Below are 19,634 nucleotides of genomic sequence, written 5' to 3'. Positions count from 1 at the left end.
AAAAATTGATAAATTTTACTTCATCATAATTATGAACTTTGGTGTATCAAAGGAAACTATCAGAGTGAAGAGACAACCTACTGAATAGGAGAAAATATTTGCAAATTATATATCTGATAACGAGTTAATAGTCCAAATATATAGAAGTCTCCCAAAAAACCCAATTCAAAAATTGGGAAAGGATTTGAATAGACAGTTCTCCAGAGAAGATATACAAATGGCCAATAAACCAATGAAAATGTGTGCAATATCATTAATCATTAGAGAAATGCAAATCAAAAACCACAATGAGATATCTCTTCATACCCATTAGGATGGTGTTATGGACTGAATTGTCTCTCTGAAATTATATGCTGAAACCCTAACCCCCCTGCTTGACTGTATTTGAGATAGGGCCTTTAAGGAGATAATTAAGGTTAAATGAAACCATACGATGGGGCCCTAATCTGACCTTATAAGAAGAGGAAGAGACACCAGAGATCTCTCTCTTTCTGCGTGTAGACAGAGGAAAGGCCATGTGAGGACACAATGAGAAGGTGGTTCTCTGTAAGCCAGGAAGAGAGGCCTCCCCAGAAACCAACACTGCTGGCCCTATGATCTTGGACTTCTAGCCTCCAGAACTGTGAGAACATAAATTTCTATTGTGTAAGCCATCCAGTCTGTGATATCTTGTTATGGCAGCTGAGCTGACTAATACAGATATGTATAATCAAAAAAACTGAAAGCAAATGTTTGTGTGGATGTGGAGAAATTAGAACCCTGTGCATTGCTCTTGGAAATATAAAATGCTGCAGCCATTGTAGAAAGCAGTTTGGCATTTTCTCAAAATGGTAAAACACAACTAACACATGACCCAGCTATTTGACTCCTAGGTATATATCCAAAAGAATTGAAAAGAGGGAGTTGAACAGATATTTTTATGCCATGTTTATAGCAGCATTATTTATAATAGCCAGAAGGTGGAAACAACACTAGAGTCCATCAGCAGATGACTAGATAAACATAGTAGGTATATACATACAATGGAATATGATTCAACCATATAAAAAATGAAATTTTGATTTCAGCTTTAACATGGATGGACCTTGAGAACATGCTTAGTGATATTAGGCAGACTGAGAAGGATGAATATAGTATGTTTCCACTTATATGAGGTACCTAGAATAGTCAAAGACAAAGTAAAATAGAGGTTACTGGGGACTGCAGGGAGAGGGAAAGGGGTTATTCATTATTTAATGGATAGAGTTTTTGTTGGGAATGATAAAGAAGGTTTTGGTAGAGGTAGTGGTAATAGTTATATAACATTGTGAATATTTAATGCTGATGAGTAGTACACTTAAGAATGGCTAAAATTACAAATATCATATATATTTTACAACACACACAAACTCCTAAAAAATAACCCAGCATTGATTTCATTAGATAAGTGTTTAGGTATGAGTGGGAATTACTAGGCTCATAGTGACAAATACAAAGTTTCCAAAATTCTTATTTTTGCATGAAAGCTCGAATTTTTCCTGAACGTTACAGACTCATTTTGTTCATTTTCAAGGAAATGTCTGACACAAAACAAAGTCTGAATAACCATAATTTGTTGGCTATTCTTCTAATTAAAAATGGTATTCCATGAAAAAAACAGTTTGGCTCATAATTTTATCGCATGAGTGCTTTAAGACAACTGTTGTAGTTAGTACTGCTGTAACAAATATGCCATAGGCTGGGGAGCTTAAACAACAAACATTTATTTCTCACAGACCCAAGATTAAGGTGCCAACAGATCCCATATCTGGTGAGGGCCTGCTCCCTAGTTTGCAGATGGCCATCTTGTTGTATCTTCACATGGCAGAGAGCAGAGAGAGAAGAAGGAAGCTCTCTTGTGTCTCCTCTCATAAGGGCACTTATCCCACTCATGAGAGCTCTAGTGTCATGACTTATTTTACATCCTAGTACCGTCACATTGGGGGTTAGGAATTCAACAAACGTTTAGTTCATAACAACAGCCATCATATTTTGATATGCTACAAAAGTGCTTTTCTCCCCCTAATTGTTATAAAAAACACAATGAAATACTCATTTCATATTCAAAACTCATGAAATATTCATCATCTTAACCATTTTTAGGAGTACAGTTCAGTAGTGTTAAGTATATTCACGTTGTTGTGAAATATCTCCAGACTGTTCTCATTTTGCAAAGCTAAAGCTTCTGTCCCATTTTGTCACACACAATGAGATGTACTCAAGTGTTGAGATTTCATAAAGTTAATTTTTTTTTTTTTGCTTCATCAAGGAACTCTTAAGGTGAAACTGGCATTAAAAATTTTTTTTCAAGTACACAGCAGTGAATAATATAACCACTAGTAAGTAAAGTTTGGTGCCACTGACTCAGTTTGCATCAGCAGTTTTATACACCATTGTTTAGTACTATCAGTACAGATGTAAACACAGTGAAGAGAGCAAATAATGTCTAAGTATTGTTGTGAAAATAGTTTTGACCTTGCAGACTTTCTGAAAGGTTCTTGGGAACCCCTCCAAGCATCTACAGACCACACATTGAGAACCACTGATTTAGAGCGGTCTTAGGAAGATCATTTTGGTGGCAGTATAGAGGAGGGAGATTGAAAAAACAAGGAGACCAATTAGTTCAAGTGAAAGAGGAGGAAAGCCTCAATTTGAATAACAGAATGAAGATGAAAAGGAAAAGATAGATATAGGCGAAATTTCAGAAGTGAAATTGATTTACAGAATTACAGGTATGTCTTTAGGATAATGAAAATATTGCCTTTGTGCCAGATTTTATCCACTTTACTCAATTTATATCATTAACCTAATTACTCATGAAAATTGAAAATTTCCCCAGTACTATAAGAAAAAAACCAAATATAACTAAATTAATAATGTATCTGGAAGAGAAGAGTAAGCTAGCTAGTCAGTTATCTGCTTCTACTTATTGTTTTAGTTTGAGAATTTATGACCATGTCCTTTATCAAATTCTGAATTTACCCATGTGTTGAACATAGATAGCAATTCATATGTAGATCCGTGTATCATTAGTTTAGGAGAGTTTTAGGGACTAATGCCTTTTCCACTGCTCAGATTCTCAGTAAACAAATAGTACAAATTGGTTTAAACACTTGGTTCTTGATATTTCAGTTTGAAGGCTTTTTTCCCCCTCCTCAAACAGCAGTTCAAATGCTTCGCCTTCAGGAGGTGCACCACTAGTAGGAAGTTATGGATGTACTCCTCATTCATTCCCAAAGTTCCAGCATCCTTCTCACGAACTTTTGAAGGAAAATGGCTTTACCCAACAAGTGTACCACAAGTATCGTAGAAGATGCCTAAGTGGTAAGAGCCTTCCTTTATATAGCTATCTTTAAAATTAAAACATAATTCTAAAAAATTCAAGTTGTGACATTTAATATCAGGTTAAAATAGTCCTTTGTTAAAATTGCCTTAAGTAAATGTGTTCATATATGTTCTTTATTCATGTATTTTGTAGCTTAGACACATTAGGAAATAAAGCTTACTATATTCTTGTTACTATTGACAAATGCTTAAATTTGAGCAGTGAGTCAGAAAATGGATTATTTGTTCTTTGTTTAAAAGAAACCCAATTGGGGATTAATATGTTTCAGCTTTCTTTATTTTACGCTATGTAAAACATCTGCTGTTTTGACTTTTTCCAGAGAGAAAACACTTGGGAATTGGCCAGTCTCAAGAAATGAATACCCTCTTTCGTTTCTGGTCCTTTTTCCTCAGAGATCACTTCAATAAAACAATGTATGAGGAATTTAGACAACTTGCTTGGGAAGATGCAAAAGAAAATTACAGGTCAAATATTTTCTCTTATTTTTACACTTGGAGGGAATTTTTTAAAAATACTAAAAACTAGTACAGAAGTAGCCTGATTTTGAACTGTGAAAGTACCACGTGATAACTGGGAGAAGGACTGTGTTAGTTTTCTATTGCTGCATAGCAAATTACCCCAGAACGCAGAAGCTTAAAACAACAAACATTTATTAGTTCATAGTTTCTAAGGGTCAAGACTCCAGAAACAGCTTAGCTGGGTGGCTCTGGTTCAGTTCTCTCATAGGATTGCAGTCAAGGTATTGGACAGGGCTGCAGTCTCTGAAGACTTGACTCAGGCTAGAGGATCTTCTTCAAGCTCATTCACTTGGATATTGGCAGGAGGCTTCAGTACCTTGGCACATAGGTCTCCCCATAGGGCATTTCACGATGTGACTTCACCCAGAGTGAATGATCTAAGAAAGGGGGAGAACTTCCAAGATGAATGCTTCGGTGTCTTACTTAACCTGCACTTGAAAGTGACATCACTTCTGCCATATTATAGTGTTCACACAAACCAACTCTGGTATAATGTAGGAGGGGACTACACAGGTTTGTGGGTATCATGTTTGGAACCATGTTAGGGGCTGGTACAAAGGCCAAATGTAATTTGAAAGACAGATTTTTCTCTCTCTTGCCCCTACCATTACAGATTTCCCTTGGATGTGCATATACATCCCCAAATTGTTACATGCTTAGAGCCAAACCAGTTAAGATTCCTTGAGACAAGAAAAAATAAGGTCTCTCATGATACATCCTGACACACCTGTTCAGTCTCATTTTTTCCTACTACAGTTGACTGTTCAACAACCAGTTTGAACTGAATGGGTCCACTTATATGCAGAATTTTTTCCATAGTAAATACTACAGTACTACATAATCCATGGTTGCTTGAATCTGTGGATGAGGAACTGTGGATATGGAGGAACCGTGTATACAGAGGGCCAACTTTTAAGTTAATACTCAGATTTTTTTTTTTTTTTTTTTTTTTTAAACATCTTTATTGGAGTATAATTGCTTTACATTGCTGTGTTAGTTTCTGCTGTATAACAAAGTGAATCAGCTATACATATACATATATCCCCATATCCCCTCCCTCTTGCATCTCCCTCCCACCCTCCCTATCCCACCCCTCCAGGCGGTCACAAAGCACCGAGCTGATCTCCCTGTGCTATGCGGCTGCTTCCAACTAGCTATCTATTTTACATTTGGTAGTGTATATATGTCAGTGCCATTCTCTCACTTCGTCCCAGCTTACCCTTCCCCCTCCCCGTGTCCTCAAGTCCCTTCTCTACTTCTGTGTCTTTATTCCTGTCCTACCCCTAGGTTCTTCAGAACCCTGTTGTTTTTTTTTTTTTTTTAAATTATATTTATAATTGACCTACAACGTTATGTAAGCAACTTTTACACGACACAGTGATTTGATATTTCTATACATTTCAAAATGATCACCATGGTAAGTCTAGTTACAATCTGTCATCATACAAAAATGTTATAGTTATTGACTATATTCCCCACACTGTATATTTCATACTCTTGACGCACTTATTTTGCAACTAGAAGTTTGTACCTCTTAATCTCCCTTACCTATTTCTTTACTTCTCCCACACCCAACGCCTGTGGCAACCATCTGGTTTTTTTTTCTCTGTATCTATAATCCTGCTTTTTGTTTTATTAAGCTTGTTCATTTATTTTGTCTTTTGGATTCCACATATAAGTGAAATCATACAGTATTTGTCTTTGTCTGACTTATTTCACTTGGAATAATACCTTCTAGATCCATCCATGTTGTTGTAAATGGCAAGATTTACATTGTGTGTATATATATATATGTGTGTATGCATGCACACACACACACACATACACACACACACACCCCACATCTTCTTTTTCCATACATCTATTGATGGGCACTAAGGTTGCTTCCATATCTTGGCTGTTTAAAATAATGCTGCAATGAACATCGGGGTGCATATATCTTTCTAATTAATGTTTTTGTTTTCTTCATGTAAATCCCCAGGCTAGGTCATGTGGTAGTTCTATTTTTAATTTTTGCGGGGACTCACCATACTGTTTTCCATAGTGGCTACATTAATTTACATTCTCACCAGAGTGCACAAGGGTTCCCTTTTCTCCACACCCTTGCCAACACTTATTTGTTGTCTTTTTTGGTAATAACCATTCTGACAGGTGTGAGGTGTTACCTCATTGTGGTCTTGATTTCCATTTCTCTGATGATTAGTGATGTTGAACATCATTTTGTGTGCCTGTTGTCCATCTGTATGTCTTCTTTGGGAAAATGCCTATTCAGGTATCTGCCCTTTTTTTAATCAGGTTGTTTGTTTTTCTGCTTTGTGAGTTCTTTGCATAATTTGTATATTAACCCCTTTCCAGATATACTGTTTGCAAATATCTTCTCCCTTTCAGTAGGTGGCCTTTTAATTTTGTTGATAGTTTCCTTTGCTGGGCAAAAGCTTTTTAGTGTGATTAGGTCCCATTTGTTTATTTTTGTTTTTGTCTCCCTTGCCTGAGAAGACATATCCAAAAAAAAGAAAAAAAAAGATTAAAATTAATGTCAGAAAGCTTACTGCTTATATTTTCTTCTAGAAGTTTTATGGTTCCAGGTCTTATATTTAAATCTTTCTTTTGTGTTTCTTGCCTAGAGAAGTTCCTTTAGCAGTTGTTGTAGAGCTGGTTTGGTGGTGCTGAACTCTCTCAGCTTTTGCTTGTCTCTAAAGGTTTTAATTTCTCCATCAAATCTGAATGAGATCCTTGCTGGGTAGAGTAATCTTGGTTGCAGGTTTTTCTCCTTCAACACTTTCAATATGTCCTGCCACTCCCTTCTGGCTTGCAGAGTTTCTGCTGAAAGATCAGCTGTTAACCTTATGGGGATTCCCTTGTGTGTTATTTGTTGCTTTTCCCTTGCTGCTTTTAATATGTTTTCTTTGTATTTAATTTTTGACAGTTTGATTAATATGTGTCTTGGCGTATTTCTCCTTGGATTTATCCTGTATGGGACTCTCTGTGCTTCCTGGACTTGATTAACTATTTCCTTTCCCATATTAGGGAAGTTTTCAACTATAATCTCTTCAAATATTTTCTCAGTCCCTTTCTTTTTCTCTTCTTCTTCTGGAACCCCTATAATTCGAATGTTGGTGCGTTTAATGTTGTCCCAGAGGTCTCTGAGACTGTCCTCAGTTCTTTTCATTCTTTTTTCTTTATTCTGCTCTGCATTAGTTATTTCCACTATTTTATCTTCCAGGTCACTTATCCGTTCTTCTGCCTCAGTTATTCTGCTATTGATCCCATCTAGAGTACTTTTAATTTCATTTATTGTGTTGTTCATCGTTGCTTGTTTCATCTTTAGTTCTTCTAGGTCCTTGTTAACTGATTCTTGCATTTTGTCCATTCTATTGTCCATTCTATCTCCAAGATTTTGGATCAACCTTACTATCATTATTCTGAATTCTTTTTCAGGTAGACTGCCTATTTCCTCTTCATTTGTTAGGTCTGATGGGTTTTTATCTTGCTCCTTCATCTGCGGTGTGTTTTTCTGTCTTTTCATTTTGCTTATCTTACTATGTTTGGGGTCTCCTTTTTTGCAGGCTGAAGGTTCGTAGTTCCTGTTGTTTTTTGTGTCTGTCCCCAGTGGCTAAGGTTGGTTCAGTGGGTTGTGTAGGCTTCCTGGTGGAGGGTAGTAGTGCCTGTGTTCTGGTGGATGAGGCTAGATCTTGTCTTTCTGGTGGGCAGGTCCACGTCTGGTGATGTGTTTTGGGGTGTCTGTAGACTTATTATGATTTTGGGCAGCCTCTCTGCTAATGGGTGGGGTTGTGTTCCTGTCTTGCTAGTTGTTTGGCATAGGATGTCCAGCACTGTAGCTTGCTGGTCGTTGAGTGAAGCTGGGTGCTGGCGTTGAGATGGAGATCTCTCGGAAATTTTTGCTGTTTGATATTATGTGCAGCTGGGAGGTCTCTTGTGGATCAGTGTCCTGAAGTTGGCTCTCCCACCTCAGAGGCACAGCACTGACTCCTGGCTGCAGCCCCAAGAGCCTTTCATCCACAGGGCTCCTTAATTTGGGATGATTGGTTGTCTATTCAGGTATTCCACAGATGCAGGGTATATCAAGTTGATTGTGGAGCTTTAATCCGCTGCTCCTGATGCTGCTGGGAGAGATTTCCCTTTCTCTTCTTTGTTCTCACAGCTCCCAGGGCTCAGCTTTGGATTTAGCCCCGCCTGTGCGTGTAGGTCACCGGAGGGCGTCTGTTCTTTGCTCAGACAGGACGGGGTCAAAGGAGCCGCTGATTCGGAGGCTCTGGCTCACTCAGGCCCGGGGGTAGGGAGGGGCACGGAGTGCGGGGCGGGCCCGCGGCGGCAGAGGCCGGCGAGACGTTGCAGCCTGAGGCGCGCCTGTGCGTTCTCCCGGGGGAGCCGTCCCTGGATCCCGGGACCCCGGCAGTGGCGGGCTGCACAGGCTCCCCGGAAGGGCGTGTGGCTAGTGACCTGCGCTCGCACACAGGCCTCCCGGTGGCGGCAGCAGCGGCCCTAGCGTCTCATGTCTGTCTCTGGGCTCCGCACTTTTAGCCGCGGCTCGCGCCCGTCCCTGGAGCTCTCTCAAGCAGCGTTCTTAATCCCCTCTCCTCGTGCACCAGGAAACAAAGAGGGACGTAAAAGTCTCTTGCCTCTTCGGCAGTTCCAGACTTCTCCCCGGACTCTCTCCCGGCCAGCCGCGGTGTACTAACGCCCCACAGGCTGTGTTCACGCCGCCAACCTCAGTCCTCTCCCGGCGCTCCGACAAAAGCCGGAGCCTCAGCTCCCAGTCCCGCCCGCCCCGGCAGGCGAGCAGACAAGCCTCTCGGCTGGCGAGTTCCGGTCGGCCCGATCCTCTGCGCTGGAATCTGTCCGCTTTGTCCTCCGCACCCCTGTTGCTGTGCTCTCCTCCGCGGCTCCCAAGCTCCCCCACTCCGCCTCCCGAAGCCTCCACCCGCGAAGGGGCTTCCTAGTGTGTGGACACTTTTCCTCCTTCACAGCTCTCTCCCGCTGGTGCAGGACCCGTCCCTATCCTTTTGTCTCTGTTTAGTTTTTTCTTTTGCCCTACCCAGGTACGTGGGGGGTTTCCTGCCTTTTGGGAGGTCTGAGGTCTTCTGCCAGCGTTCAGTAGATGCTCTGCAGGAGCCGTTCCACGCGTAGATGCATTTCTGGTGTATCTGTGGGGAGGAACGTGATCTCCGCGTCTTACTCTTCCGCCATCTTCCTTCTCATCTCAATACTCAGATTTTTAACTGTGGGAGGGTTGGCGCTCCTAACGTGCATGTTGTTCAAGGGTCAACTGTAGTTCTCTAGGCAACCGTGGTACTGAACTACGTGTTCTCCAAATGAACCGAGCTCTCTAGCCTCTAGACATCTGTACATATTCTTACCTCTGCTTATTCTTCTCTTATCCTCCCTCTGCTTTGCTAACTCTTCTTTTTGTCTAGGGTAGATCTTGCTTCCATGAGGAATGTTCAGGGTAATTTGTGCCAATAGGGCTGAATTGAGAACAGACCAAGAGGATGAGAAGGAACATGAAATGGATTCATGCAAGCTAAGCTATTCATTCTTGGGAAAAGGGAGGAAGGAAGATGAGATGGAAGAAGAAAAAAGATAGTTTTCCACTCAATATTTACCTAAATTTACCCTTCTTCAGGTTCTAAAAATGGATTCCTCTTGTAAAGCTCAAATAAGAATCTATTGTTAATCAATATTGTGATCAAGAGGAATACAAGATATGCAAATACATTTCTTTGAAAAAAAATATACATTTGCACTGACTTGTGTAAAAATAAAGCCCATTTAGTTTTCATCTAGAATCTTGATCTTGATCAGGAATGATAAATAAATGGCATGTGTACCTTTTTCCCTCTTCTCTGTTCATTACTGACATCTCTAAATCAATCCCAGCATTGTTTAATATTATTCTTGAATTCAGATTTATAGTCTTTCTTATCACATCTCTGATAGCTACTGCCAGTTTATCAGAGTTGGCACTGAAGGCAATATTTGCCATTTCTTTCTTTCAAAATTTTTTATTTTATGTTGGGATATAGTTGATTTACAATGTTGTGTTAGTTTCAGGTGTACAGCAAAGTGAATCAGTTATACATATACATACAATCCATTCTTTTTCAGATTCTTTTCCATATAGGTTGAGTAGAGTTCCCAGTGCTAGTAGGTCCTTGTTAATTATCTGTTTTATCTACAGTAGTTTGTATGTGTTAATCCCAACCTCCTAATTTATCCCTCCCCTCACCGTTTCCCTTTGGAAAACAAACCATAAGTTTGTTTTCAAAGTCTGTGAGCCTGTTTCTGTTTTGTAAATAAGTTCATTTGTATCATCTTTTTAGATTCCACATACAAGTGATATCTATATGATACTTGTCTTTGTCTGACTTCGTATGACAATCTCTAGGTCCATCCATGTTGCTGCAAATGGCATTATTTCATTCTTTTTTTATGGTTGAGTAGCATTCCATTGTATATATGTACCACATCTTCTTTATTCATTCATCTGTCGATGGACATTTAGGTTGCTTCCATGTCTTGGTTATTGTAAATAGTGCTGCTATGAACGTTGGGGTGCATGTATATTTTCAAATTGTAATTTTCTCCAGATACATGCTCAGGAGTGGGATTGCTGGATCATATGGTAGTTCAATGTTTATTTTTCTGAGGAACCTCCAAACTGTTCTTCATAGTGGCTAATCTAGATTTTCTCATTTAAACTGTGTTTTGCTACCCGTTAGTGGGTTGTGAAATCAGTTTAGTGGTTCTGACTTACTTAAAAAAATAGAAAATATCAGACTACACTGAACATAGTAAGGTTAATATGTTTTACAATTCATACATAAATACAAATTTAATTATTTACAAAACATATATGTTTTTATGTACACACGTATATATGTGAGTGTTGACTTGGTCACAAGGTAAAATATTTTTCTTACTATTGGACTTAGAAAAGTTTGAAAGCATTTGTTATAATTAATCTCAGCATATTTTGCTATTTATGCAAATAATTTCTGTTTGTTCCTCAGGACTTTCTATAACTTTTCTGATCCCATTTATACCCAAGTCTAGATTGGGAGTTCCTCTTCTTTGTTCCTATGGTATTCTGTGTATGTTTATAATAGCTTAACATACTACCTGATACATAGTAAGTGCTCAATAAATGGTTACTTTTATTAGGAAGAAGATCAGTACTGAATATATCCATTGACTAACATTAGCAGTAGGATGGTTTCAAGAAGAAAGGAGAGAAGTAACATTAATTACATACACATCTGCAATGTGCCAGCTCTGGTCTAAGTGCTTTACAAATGTTATCTATTATTGAAAAGTAGGATATTATTATCCCCATTTTTAGAGAGATGATTATAAGCCTAGAATTCAAATGTAGTTCTTTCTGGTTCTCAGCCTTTTTGTTTTCTACTCATCTAAGCTGTCTCACAGTGATTGGTCAGTGAGTAAATGACAACTGAGAGACTGGTCATTTGCTCCTGCTCTTTTTTTTTTTTTGTGGTACGTGGGCCTCTCACTGTTGTGGCCTCTTCCGTTGCGGAGCACAGGCTCTGGACGCGCAGGCTCAGCGGCCATGGCTCACGGGCCCAGCCACTCCGCAGCATGTGGGATCTTCCCGGACCAGGGCACGAACCCGTGTCCCCTGCATCGGCAGGCGGACTCTCAACCACTGCGCCACCAGGGAAGCCCTGCCCCTGCTCTTTACTCCAGCATTTATGATGCATATTTGGATTGTATTATTAATGTCATATTTTTGATCTTTGGAATTAGTTTCCTGAAAAGTAAGACTAGAAATCCAGATATTGTAGTAGTCAGTTGGCCTTTACCCAAAATCTAAGAATCCTAACATTCCTCTAAAATGTCATTTACTTGATAAAACCTAAAATTTCTCAATCCTGCTTTCCAGAAAGAAAGAAAGAAGCCTAGGCTTCAGCCCCAGAGATTATGATTTCATTGGTTTGGAGTGGAGCCTGGGCGTCAGCATTTTTTTAAAGCTTCCTAGATGGTTCACATAGGTAGTCAAGGTTGAGAACCACTGGTATCAATATAATATGATCCCATAAGAGGAGTATTAAGACAGGTTTGTCATTCTGAACTGTTGTTCCTTTAGTACTCAGTCCCCTTAGCCTCAGTCATACAAGCTCAAGGAATAGTGTCATTTATGGCTACCAAAGGAAAGGGCTCAGGTTAGTGTATGGTTGGTAGTCCTGCATTCCTCTTGCCATCTTACCAAGAAACCTGTTTATTCTTCCAGAGAGACCGTCACTCTCTATCTTGTAAATAAGCTGGTTACAAAGGACATATGCATGGATACACACACACACACACACACACACACACACACACACACACACACACACACACACACACACACACACACACACACACACACACCCTTCTTCCTGTGAATAATGGTTGGGCAGTATTATGATACCAGGAATGAAGAAATATAGCCTCCCCTCCACTGAGGCACCCAGAATGACTTAAGGATTCTACATGAGGGATTTTCTAAATTGCGACATGCTTTCTTTGAATGAGCTGGATGGTCCCTTTACTGCTGTCCATTGACCTTGTGCATGTCCACTCTCATGGGTTCTGCTCATCACCATTAGTTGAAGGTTGAGCCCATGTAGTTTCTTGATCCACTGTCCAAAACTTGTCTCAGGTTCTTTAGGTAGCTGTAAGAAGAAACAAATTTTTCTGATTTATGCAGTGATACAATTCTTTTGGCAAAATATCTTTTATTTAATATACTTTATAAGCAGGAAGGCTCTCTTAGGAGACATTTAATTAGGTTTGTCCCTTTATAGTTGAATGGGTCAACCACACCTAGAGTCTGTGGCCCAAGAGTATGGTCTTTATCTTCCTAGAGATTATGTTCGAGTATTTAATACCATGTACTAACACACCATTATAAGCCTTGGTTTGGGAAAAAATCTAAAACATTGCCAGTTTGTCACTAAATCTTTTGAAATACCGGGGAAAAATGCCAGGGAGTTCTTCAGAAATACCAGGGAGAGATCCTGTGTCTGTTCAAAGAAACCATAGTGTAGTTGTCCAAGGGCTGCCTCTTATTTTGCATATTCCCAGTATACCTCCATGAGATGCTATGCCTGAGTCAACAAAACTAGCAAAGCCAGCTGTAGATTACTAATTACCACTTCAGCTAAAAATCTGCGTACTAAAAATTACATACATTTGAACACTTTTGTTTGAGATTATTTGTGTCATGTTTTCCTGTATCAGTGCTGTTAAATATGACTATTTGCATTGTCATAGGAAAAATTTTATTATAAACTTTTTATTTTCTTCCCACAGGTATGGATTAGAATGTCTGTTCAGGTTTTATAGTTATGGACTGGAAAAAAAATTCAGACAAGAAATTTTTAAGGATTTCCAAGAAGAAACCAAAAAAGACTGCGAATCTGGTAAAATAAAACAATAAACTTATTCTATTTGGAAATTGTAAATCTGAGTCTGTCAATAAATAGGGAGTTTGTAACTTTTTTTTAGGGCAGACTGTTTAAGACTTTCAGGCCACTATTATGGTTTGTGATGAAGGATAGAGCACCATATAGTACGAAAGTCTTACTTGTGAGATGTTGGAAAATAGCCACTCTGAAGTGTTTCCTTATTTGTATTTTGTCTTTATTCATTTGACACACATGACTACTCACTGATGTTCCATTACATGAAAATTCTATGCAACATGAGCAAGTGTGTTTGGAAAGGTGGACTAGCACAGTGAGTAACAGTGCAGACTCTGGGCTAGATCCGTAAGTCTGAATCCCATTTCCCCTACTTTGTAGCTCTGTGGCCATGGGTAAGTTACTTAACCTTGTTAGAAAAACAAACAAACAAAAAAAACCCCAAAACCTTGTTAGCCCAGTTTACTCATCAGTAGTATCCCCAAGAGCACCTATATTGCAGGGTTGTATATAGTTCAAATTAGTTTAATATACAATAAACCACTTAAATAATACGTGTTACATGGCAAATGCTCAGTAAATGTTAGCTGCCATTATTCATTACAATGTCTTATCTTCAAGATCTAGATAAAGTGTACATAGAAGACATGGTTTAATGCTGGTAGGATCATATCCCATATGAATCATTTTTTAAAGATTCTATATATTTTATCATGTATATTCTTCTTTGTTATTAGGTCAGCTGTATGGATTAGAAAAGTTTTGGGCTTACCTAAAATATTCTCAATCTAAGACACAGTCTATTGACCCCAAACTTCAGGAATACCTCTGTAGCTTTAAGAAGTTGGAAGACTTCCGTGTTGACGTAAGTTTTAAGTCCTTTCCCCTGTATTATTTTTATTACTCTTATGTTTGAGCTATCAGTGACTTTCTTAAGTTTAATTTTATAATTTTTATTTATTTATTTATTTATTTATTTATTTATTTGCGGTACGCGGGCCTCTCACTGCTGTGGCCTCTCCCGTTGCGGAGCACAGGCTCCGGACGCGCAGGCTCAGCGGCCATGGCTCACGGGCCCAGCCGCTTTGCGGCATGTGGGATCTTCCCGGACCGGGGCACAAACCCGTGTCCCCTGCATCGGCAGGCGGACTCTCAACCACTGCGCCACCAGGGAAGCCCAGTATAATTTTTATTTTTTAAATTTAATTTTGAAAATTTAACTTTCCAGTTTTGAAATCAAACTTTAAAAGAGGTGCAAAAATAGTATAGCGAATTCCCATATATTCTGTTTACCCAGAGTCCCTAAATGTTAATATCTTACATGACCATGGAGCAATGGTCAGTTCACTTTAATTTTGACATGCATGATAAACATTTTATGGATTTAGTAACTTTTATATGGATATGTTACTCATTTCTCACTAGCAGTTTTTATTTGTTTTTATTTTTTTAAAGATTTCTTTATTATTTCTTTATTTTATTTTATTTATTTTTGGCTGTGTCGGGTCTTAGTCACGGCACACGGGATATTCGTTATGGCACACGGGCTTCTCTCTAGTTGTGGCGTGTGGGTTTTCTCTTCTTTAGTTGTGTTGTGTAGGCTCCAGGGCCTGTGGACTCTGTAGTTGTGGTGTGCAGGTTCCAGAGCATGTGGGCTCTGTAGTCTGCAGCACGCAGGCTCTCTAGTTGAGGCACGTGAGCTCAGGAGTTGTGGCATGTGGGCTTAGTTGCCCCACAGCATGTGGGATCTTAGTTCCCTGACCAGAAATTGAACCCACGTCCCCTGCATTTAGGGTAGATTCTTTACCAGTGGACCACCAGGGAAGTCCCCTCACTAGCAGTTTTTAAATTTTTCACTTTTTATGTACTTGTATCCTATAGTTTCCATAACACATGCTCATGTAACATGGATTTATGGTTCCCCACATAATAAAATTAGGGCAAGAATGTTATGTGCATGTGTAGAGACAGGAGAATAGGGTTTAGACAATTTGATTTCAAGAGGAAAAGGAAAACATTTTAAGAAAAGAAGTGGATGAGCATAATAAGATAAAGGAAACGGAGAAAGAAGAGAAGAGAGAAATAAGGAAAGAAGAATCAAAAAGAGCAGAAAAGAGAGAGGTGAAAGGAAGGCTAGGTTCATCTCTGCTTAGTATTATAATTAGTTTGTCTTTTGTAGTTTTGTGTAAATAGATATGATAGCCCAGGGATGGAGTTAATAGAAATGCCTCCATCTCTGGAATTAAAGAGCTGTGTTTCAGACTTCCCTGGTGGTCCAGTGGTTAAGACTCCACACTTTCCAATGCAAGGGGCACACATTCGATCCCTGCTCAGGGAACCAAGATCCCTCATGCCTTGCAGCATGGCCAAAAATTAAAAAAAAAAAAAAAAAAGCTATGTTTCTAGAGTGGTCCAGCCAGTTCTGTCACAAGATGTCCTTGCTTTATAATACTAGTGATTTTTGCCCTATCTGAACAGAAGCCAAGAATTCAGACCTCTGCTTTTAAATTTGTGTCATGTTTTCCTGTATCAGTGCTGTTAAGTATGACTATTTGCATTTTAAATACTGTGGAAGTTTGGAGAAGAAAGGGGTTAGAGTTATAAATGCTTTGCAACTGACAGAAGTTTCATAAAGAAGGAAAATGTCCTCTCTGAAACATTTTCCCAGAGACAACGAACCCAGCCTTATCCTTATGCCCTACTATTTAGTTCAAGCCCTAAAACGTAGGAGTAGCTTAATAAACATGTTAAATGAAAGAATTGACTGATAAGGAGGAAATTTAAGTTTAATACCTTGAATTGCTGTTAAGTTTTCATTATACTAATAAAATCTACTGAAGTGCCGGCATAGTTTCCCTCTGTTAGAAAAGTCTGGCCTTAGATTTTGAAGGGAAGAAAAAATAGTAAAATCATCACTATGTTGTCTTTCATAATTTGCAGCCCCCTATAGGTGAGGAATTTGGAAGAAAAAGACATTCATCTACTTTTGGTGATGCGAGTAATCGTCACAGACTTCCATCTAATTCCTCTACAAAGTCACCGAGTGCTGCTAAGCCTACACCTGACAATCAGCTTCGGGTCCCAACAAACCCTCCCAGAAGGAATACTTCACAGCAGTCCAATGACAATTCACGCCAGAACAGTGCTGCCTCAGTCTCAACACATGGTGAACTGCCTGAGAAATAGACTCTTATGAAAGTTGTTTGCCCTTGAAATCAACATTTACATCAGTATTTATTGGGGGAAATCCTCTGATGTTTAATTGTGATAATCAGAAAAAAGAAAAAGGAAGAAAAATGGCAGCATTATTTTCTAGAAAGATAAATTCTAAAAACGTTTTCCCTGATTTCACGAATAAGTTTAATTTTGGTAACCTTTTATAGAGATCCTCTAGTAATACATTTTGGTCTCAAATATATATTTGAAATAATATATTTCATTTTCAAAGCCATTGTTTATAAGAACAGCATTCCTTAAATATATACAAAAACAACACAAGGAATGCCTAACATTTCAGCTCATACTTCTTAAAGAAGATATAGTATGTTATAGTCATCTATTCTATAGAGCTTTCTTAAAGAATCCAATAACCCCACTGTCAATTCATATTTGAACTTATCAAAAACAAAGGACAATTATGTGTATGTTTTTTAAATTCAGAAAAAGAATGTGAAATGATACATTTGCTTTTCTTTTAGATTTATAGTTTAAAGAAAACTTTTTTTTTTTTTTTTTACAAAAGTAGAAATATATTGCAGTTATATTGAAGTATATGCACTTTGGATGTTGGGTTTTGCCTTTTTCCCCATTAGTCATACCTCATGATTTCCATAGTTATTGTTGTGTTGGTATGGAATGTTCTGAATTGGCATCAGCCAGTTACGTATTAGAAGAGATTTACTTTTTGTGACTATATACGCCTGCACAAGTAATTGAAAACTGAGTTGGGATTGGTTGGAATACTGTCCTAAATTAGTTAAATCTTGCACTGTTTTGAATGCATTTGCTGTTTGTACATCTGCAGGTGTGTATGTCACAAGTAATCAGATTATCTTCAGTTTAAAAGGAGTACCTTTTTGTGTCCTTTACTTTTGTTTTATGCTTATAAAAAGTGTTTTCAAGAAACGAATTGACTTCTAATTTTTATTGCTGTTGCAACTGACGTAAATGATAGTTTCAGTTTTTGTGGGAATTAAAATAAAGCACTTATTCTAAATTATTTGAATTGATTTTTAATTACTTTTGTTTAGAATACAGCTGAAAAGATGTAATTTTCAAATTCTGCTAGTAGAAGACCACTGTAGTGGGTGGGCCAAAAGTTTCGTTCAGTTTTTTCTATAAGATGGATCTAGTAGCACTTAGTTGTCTTTAACTTTATTTGAAACAATTTTGTTAGATTATATGTGACAGCTGTCAGATCAGCGTGCCTTAAAAAAAGACTTACCAAAATTGGTGAATTTTTGTGTAGCCATTTAAATATTGAAGATGGAAGAAAAAAACAATATTTTCAGCATATTATGCTTTATTATTTCAAGAAAGGTAAAAATGCAACTGAAACGCACAAAAACATTTGTGCAGTGTGTGAAGGACGAGCTGTGACTGATCAAACATGTCAAAAGTGGTTTGTGAAGTTTCGTGCTGGAGATTTCTTGCTGGATAATGCTCCACGGTTGGGTAGACCAGTTTAAGTTGATAGGGATCAAACCGAAAAAATAATTGAGATCAACATTATACCACGCGGAAGATAGCTGACATACTCAAAATATCCAAATCAAGTGTTGAAAATCATCTGCACCAGCTTGGTTATGTGAATCGCTTTGATGTTTGGGTTCCACATAGGTTAAGTGAAAAAAAAAATCTTGATCATATTTCCTCATGTGAGTCTCTACTGAAACGTAATGAAAATGTTCCGTTTTTAAATTGTGACGGGCGATGAAAAGTGGATACTGTACAACAATGTGGAATGGAAAAGATCTTGGGGCAAGCGAAATGCACCACCACCAACCACACCAAAGGCCGGTCTTCATCCAAAGAAGGTGATATTTTGTATATGGTGGGATTGGAAGGGGGTCCTCTATTATGAGCTCCTTCTGGAAAACGAAACGATTAATTCCAACAAGTACTGCTCCCAATTAGACCAACTGAAAGCGGCACTCGATGAAAAGTGTCCAGAATTAGTCAACAGGAAATACATAATCTTCCATCAGGATAATGCAAGGCTGCATGTCTCTTTGATGACCAGGCAAATATCGTTACAGCTTGGCTGGGAGGTTCTGATTCAACCGCCATATTCACCAGACATTGCACCTTCGGATTTCCATTTATTTCAGTCTTTACAAAATTCTCTTAATGGAAAAAATTTCAATTCCCTGGAAGACTGCAAAAGGCATCTGGAACAGTTCTTTGCTCAAAAAGATGAAAAGTTTTGGGAAGATGGAATTACGAAGTTGCCTGAAAAATGGCAGAAGGTTGTGGAACAAAAAGGTGAATACGTTGTTCAATAAAGTTCTTGGTGAAAATGAAAAATGTGTCTTTTATTTTTACTTAAAAAACCGAATGCACTTTTTGGCCCACCCAATATGTTGTGAATGAAGTTTCAGTGTTAAACTTACATCCATTTTTATTTAGCTTATATGTTTTCTTGTACTGGCAAGAAGCAGCTAGTTTAATACACTAAATTTATTATTTTCTTTTTGGTGTCTTGTTCTTATAGAATGACAGTATTGAAATAAATATCTTCTTTGGATAAGTGGACTGTTCTTTAGTAAATAAGAGACTTTCATTAGGTTATTTCCATGAATAAATGATAATATGCAATTTTATAATATTTAATATTGGGGAGGTCATTTTGATATTTTAATTTTAAGAAAGAGTCAAATTTGAATATTCAGAAAATATACTTAGATCTTGGAAAGAGAATGCAAAACAACTAATAGATTTAGAATAATAAATTTTAAAATGTTGTCTTAAGTGCAGATGTAGTTCTGGCTTTTCTGTGAGGAATTTCCAAACCATGCTTATTAGCTTTAAGTGGTCTCTTGAAATTACCTAAAATTATCTAAGAATCTTTCTCAGTATCCTTTTTGTGTTGAACACATACATCTGAAACCTGTATTTAACCTAAGATTACTTCCACTCACCTAAATATGCAAATGTAAATTTGATTGGAAAATTTTATATTTTATATGAAAATACAGTAATCAAGAGTTTTGTGATGTGTAATAAATTAGTAATTTTATCATATTATTTTGATTATAAAAACAATACATGTAAATTAGGAAATTTAGAAAAGCACAAAGAGGAAAATAA

At 38.0% G+C, this 19,634-nt stretch overlaps 1 protein-coding gene across 5 annotated transcripts in view; it reads left to right on the top strand.

Annotated features, from left to right (window-relative positions):
- Positions 1 to 17,066, top strand: part of LARP1B (La ribonucleoprotein 1B) — a 134,508-nt gene extending 117,442 nt beyond the window's left edge. For all 5 annotated transcript variants that reach the window (XM_060298946.1, XM_060298945.1, XM_030863874.2 and 2 more), the window contains 5 exons: positions 3,182 to 3,342; positions 3,684 to 3,828; positions 13,216 to 13,325; positions 14,063 to 14,190; positions 16,266 to 17,066. In XM_060298946.1, coding sequence (XP_060154929.1) covers positions 3,182 to 3,342; positions 3,684 to 3,828; positions 13,216 to 13,325; positions 14,063 to 14,190; positions 16,266 to 16,511 — 790 coding nt within the window. In that variant the 3' untranslated portion in view covers positions 16,512 to 17,066. The remainder of the gene's footprint in view (positions 1 to 3,181; positions 3,343 to 3,683; positions 3,829 to 13,215; positions 13,326 to 14,062; positions 14,191 to 16,265) is intronic.
- The last annotated feature ends 2,568 nt before the right edge of the window (positions 17,067 to 19,634 follow it).

Source organism: Globicephala melas, chromosome 5, assembly GCF_963455315.2.
Source record: "Globicephala melas chromosome 5, mGloMel1.2, whole genome shotgun sequence".
NCBI lineage: Eukaryota > Metazoa > Chordata > Mammalia > Artiodactyla > Delphinidae > Globicephala > Globicephala melas.
The sequence above is the reverse complement of the archived record's forward strand: the minus strand, read 5'-3'. Positions and strand labels throughout refer to the sequence as shown.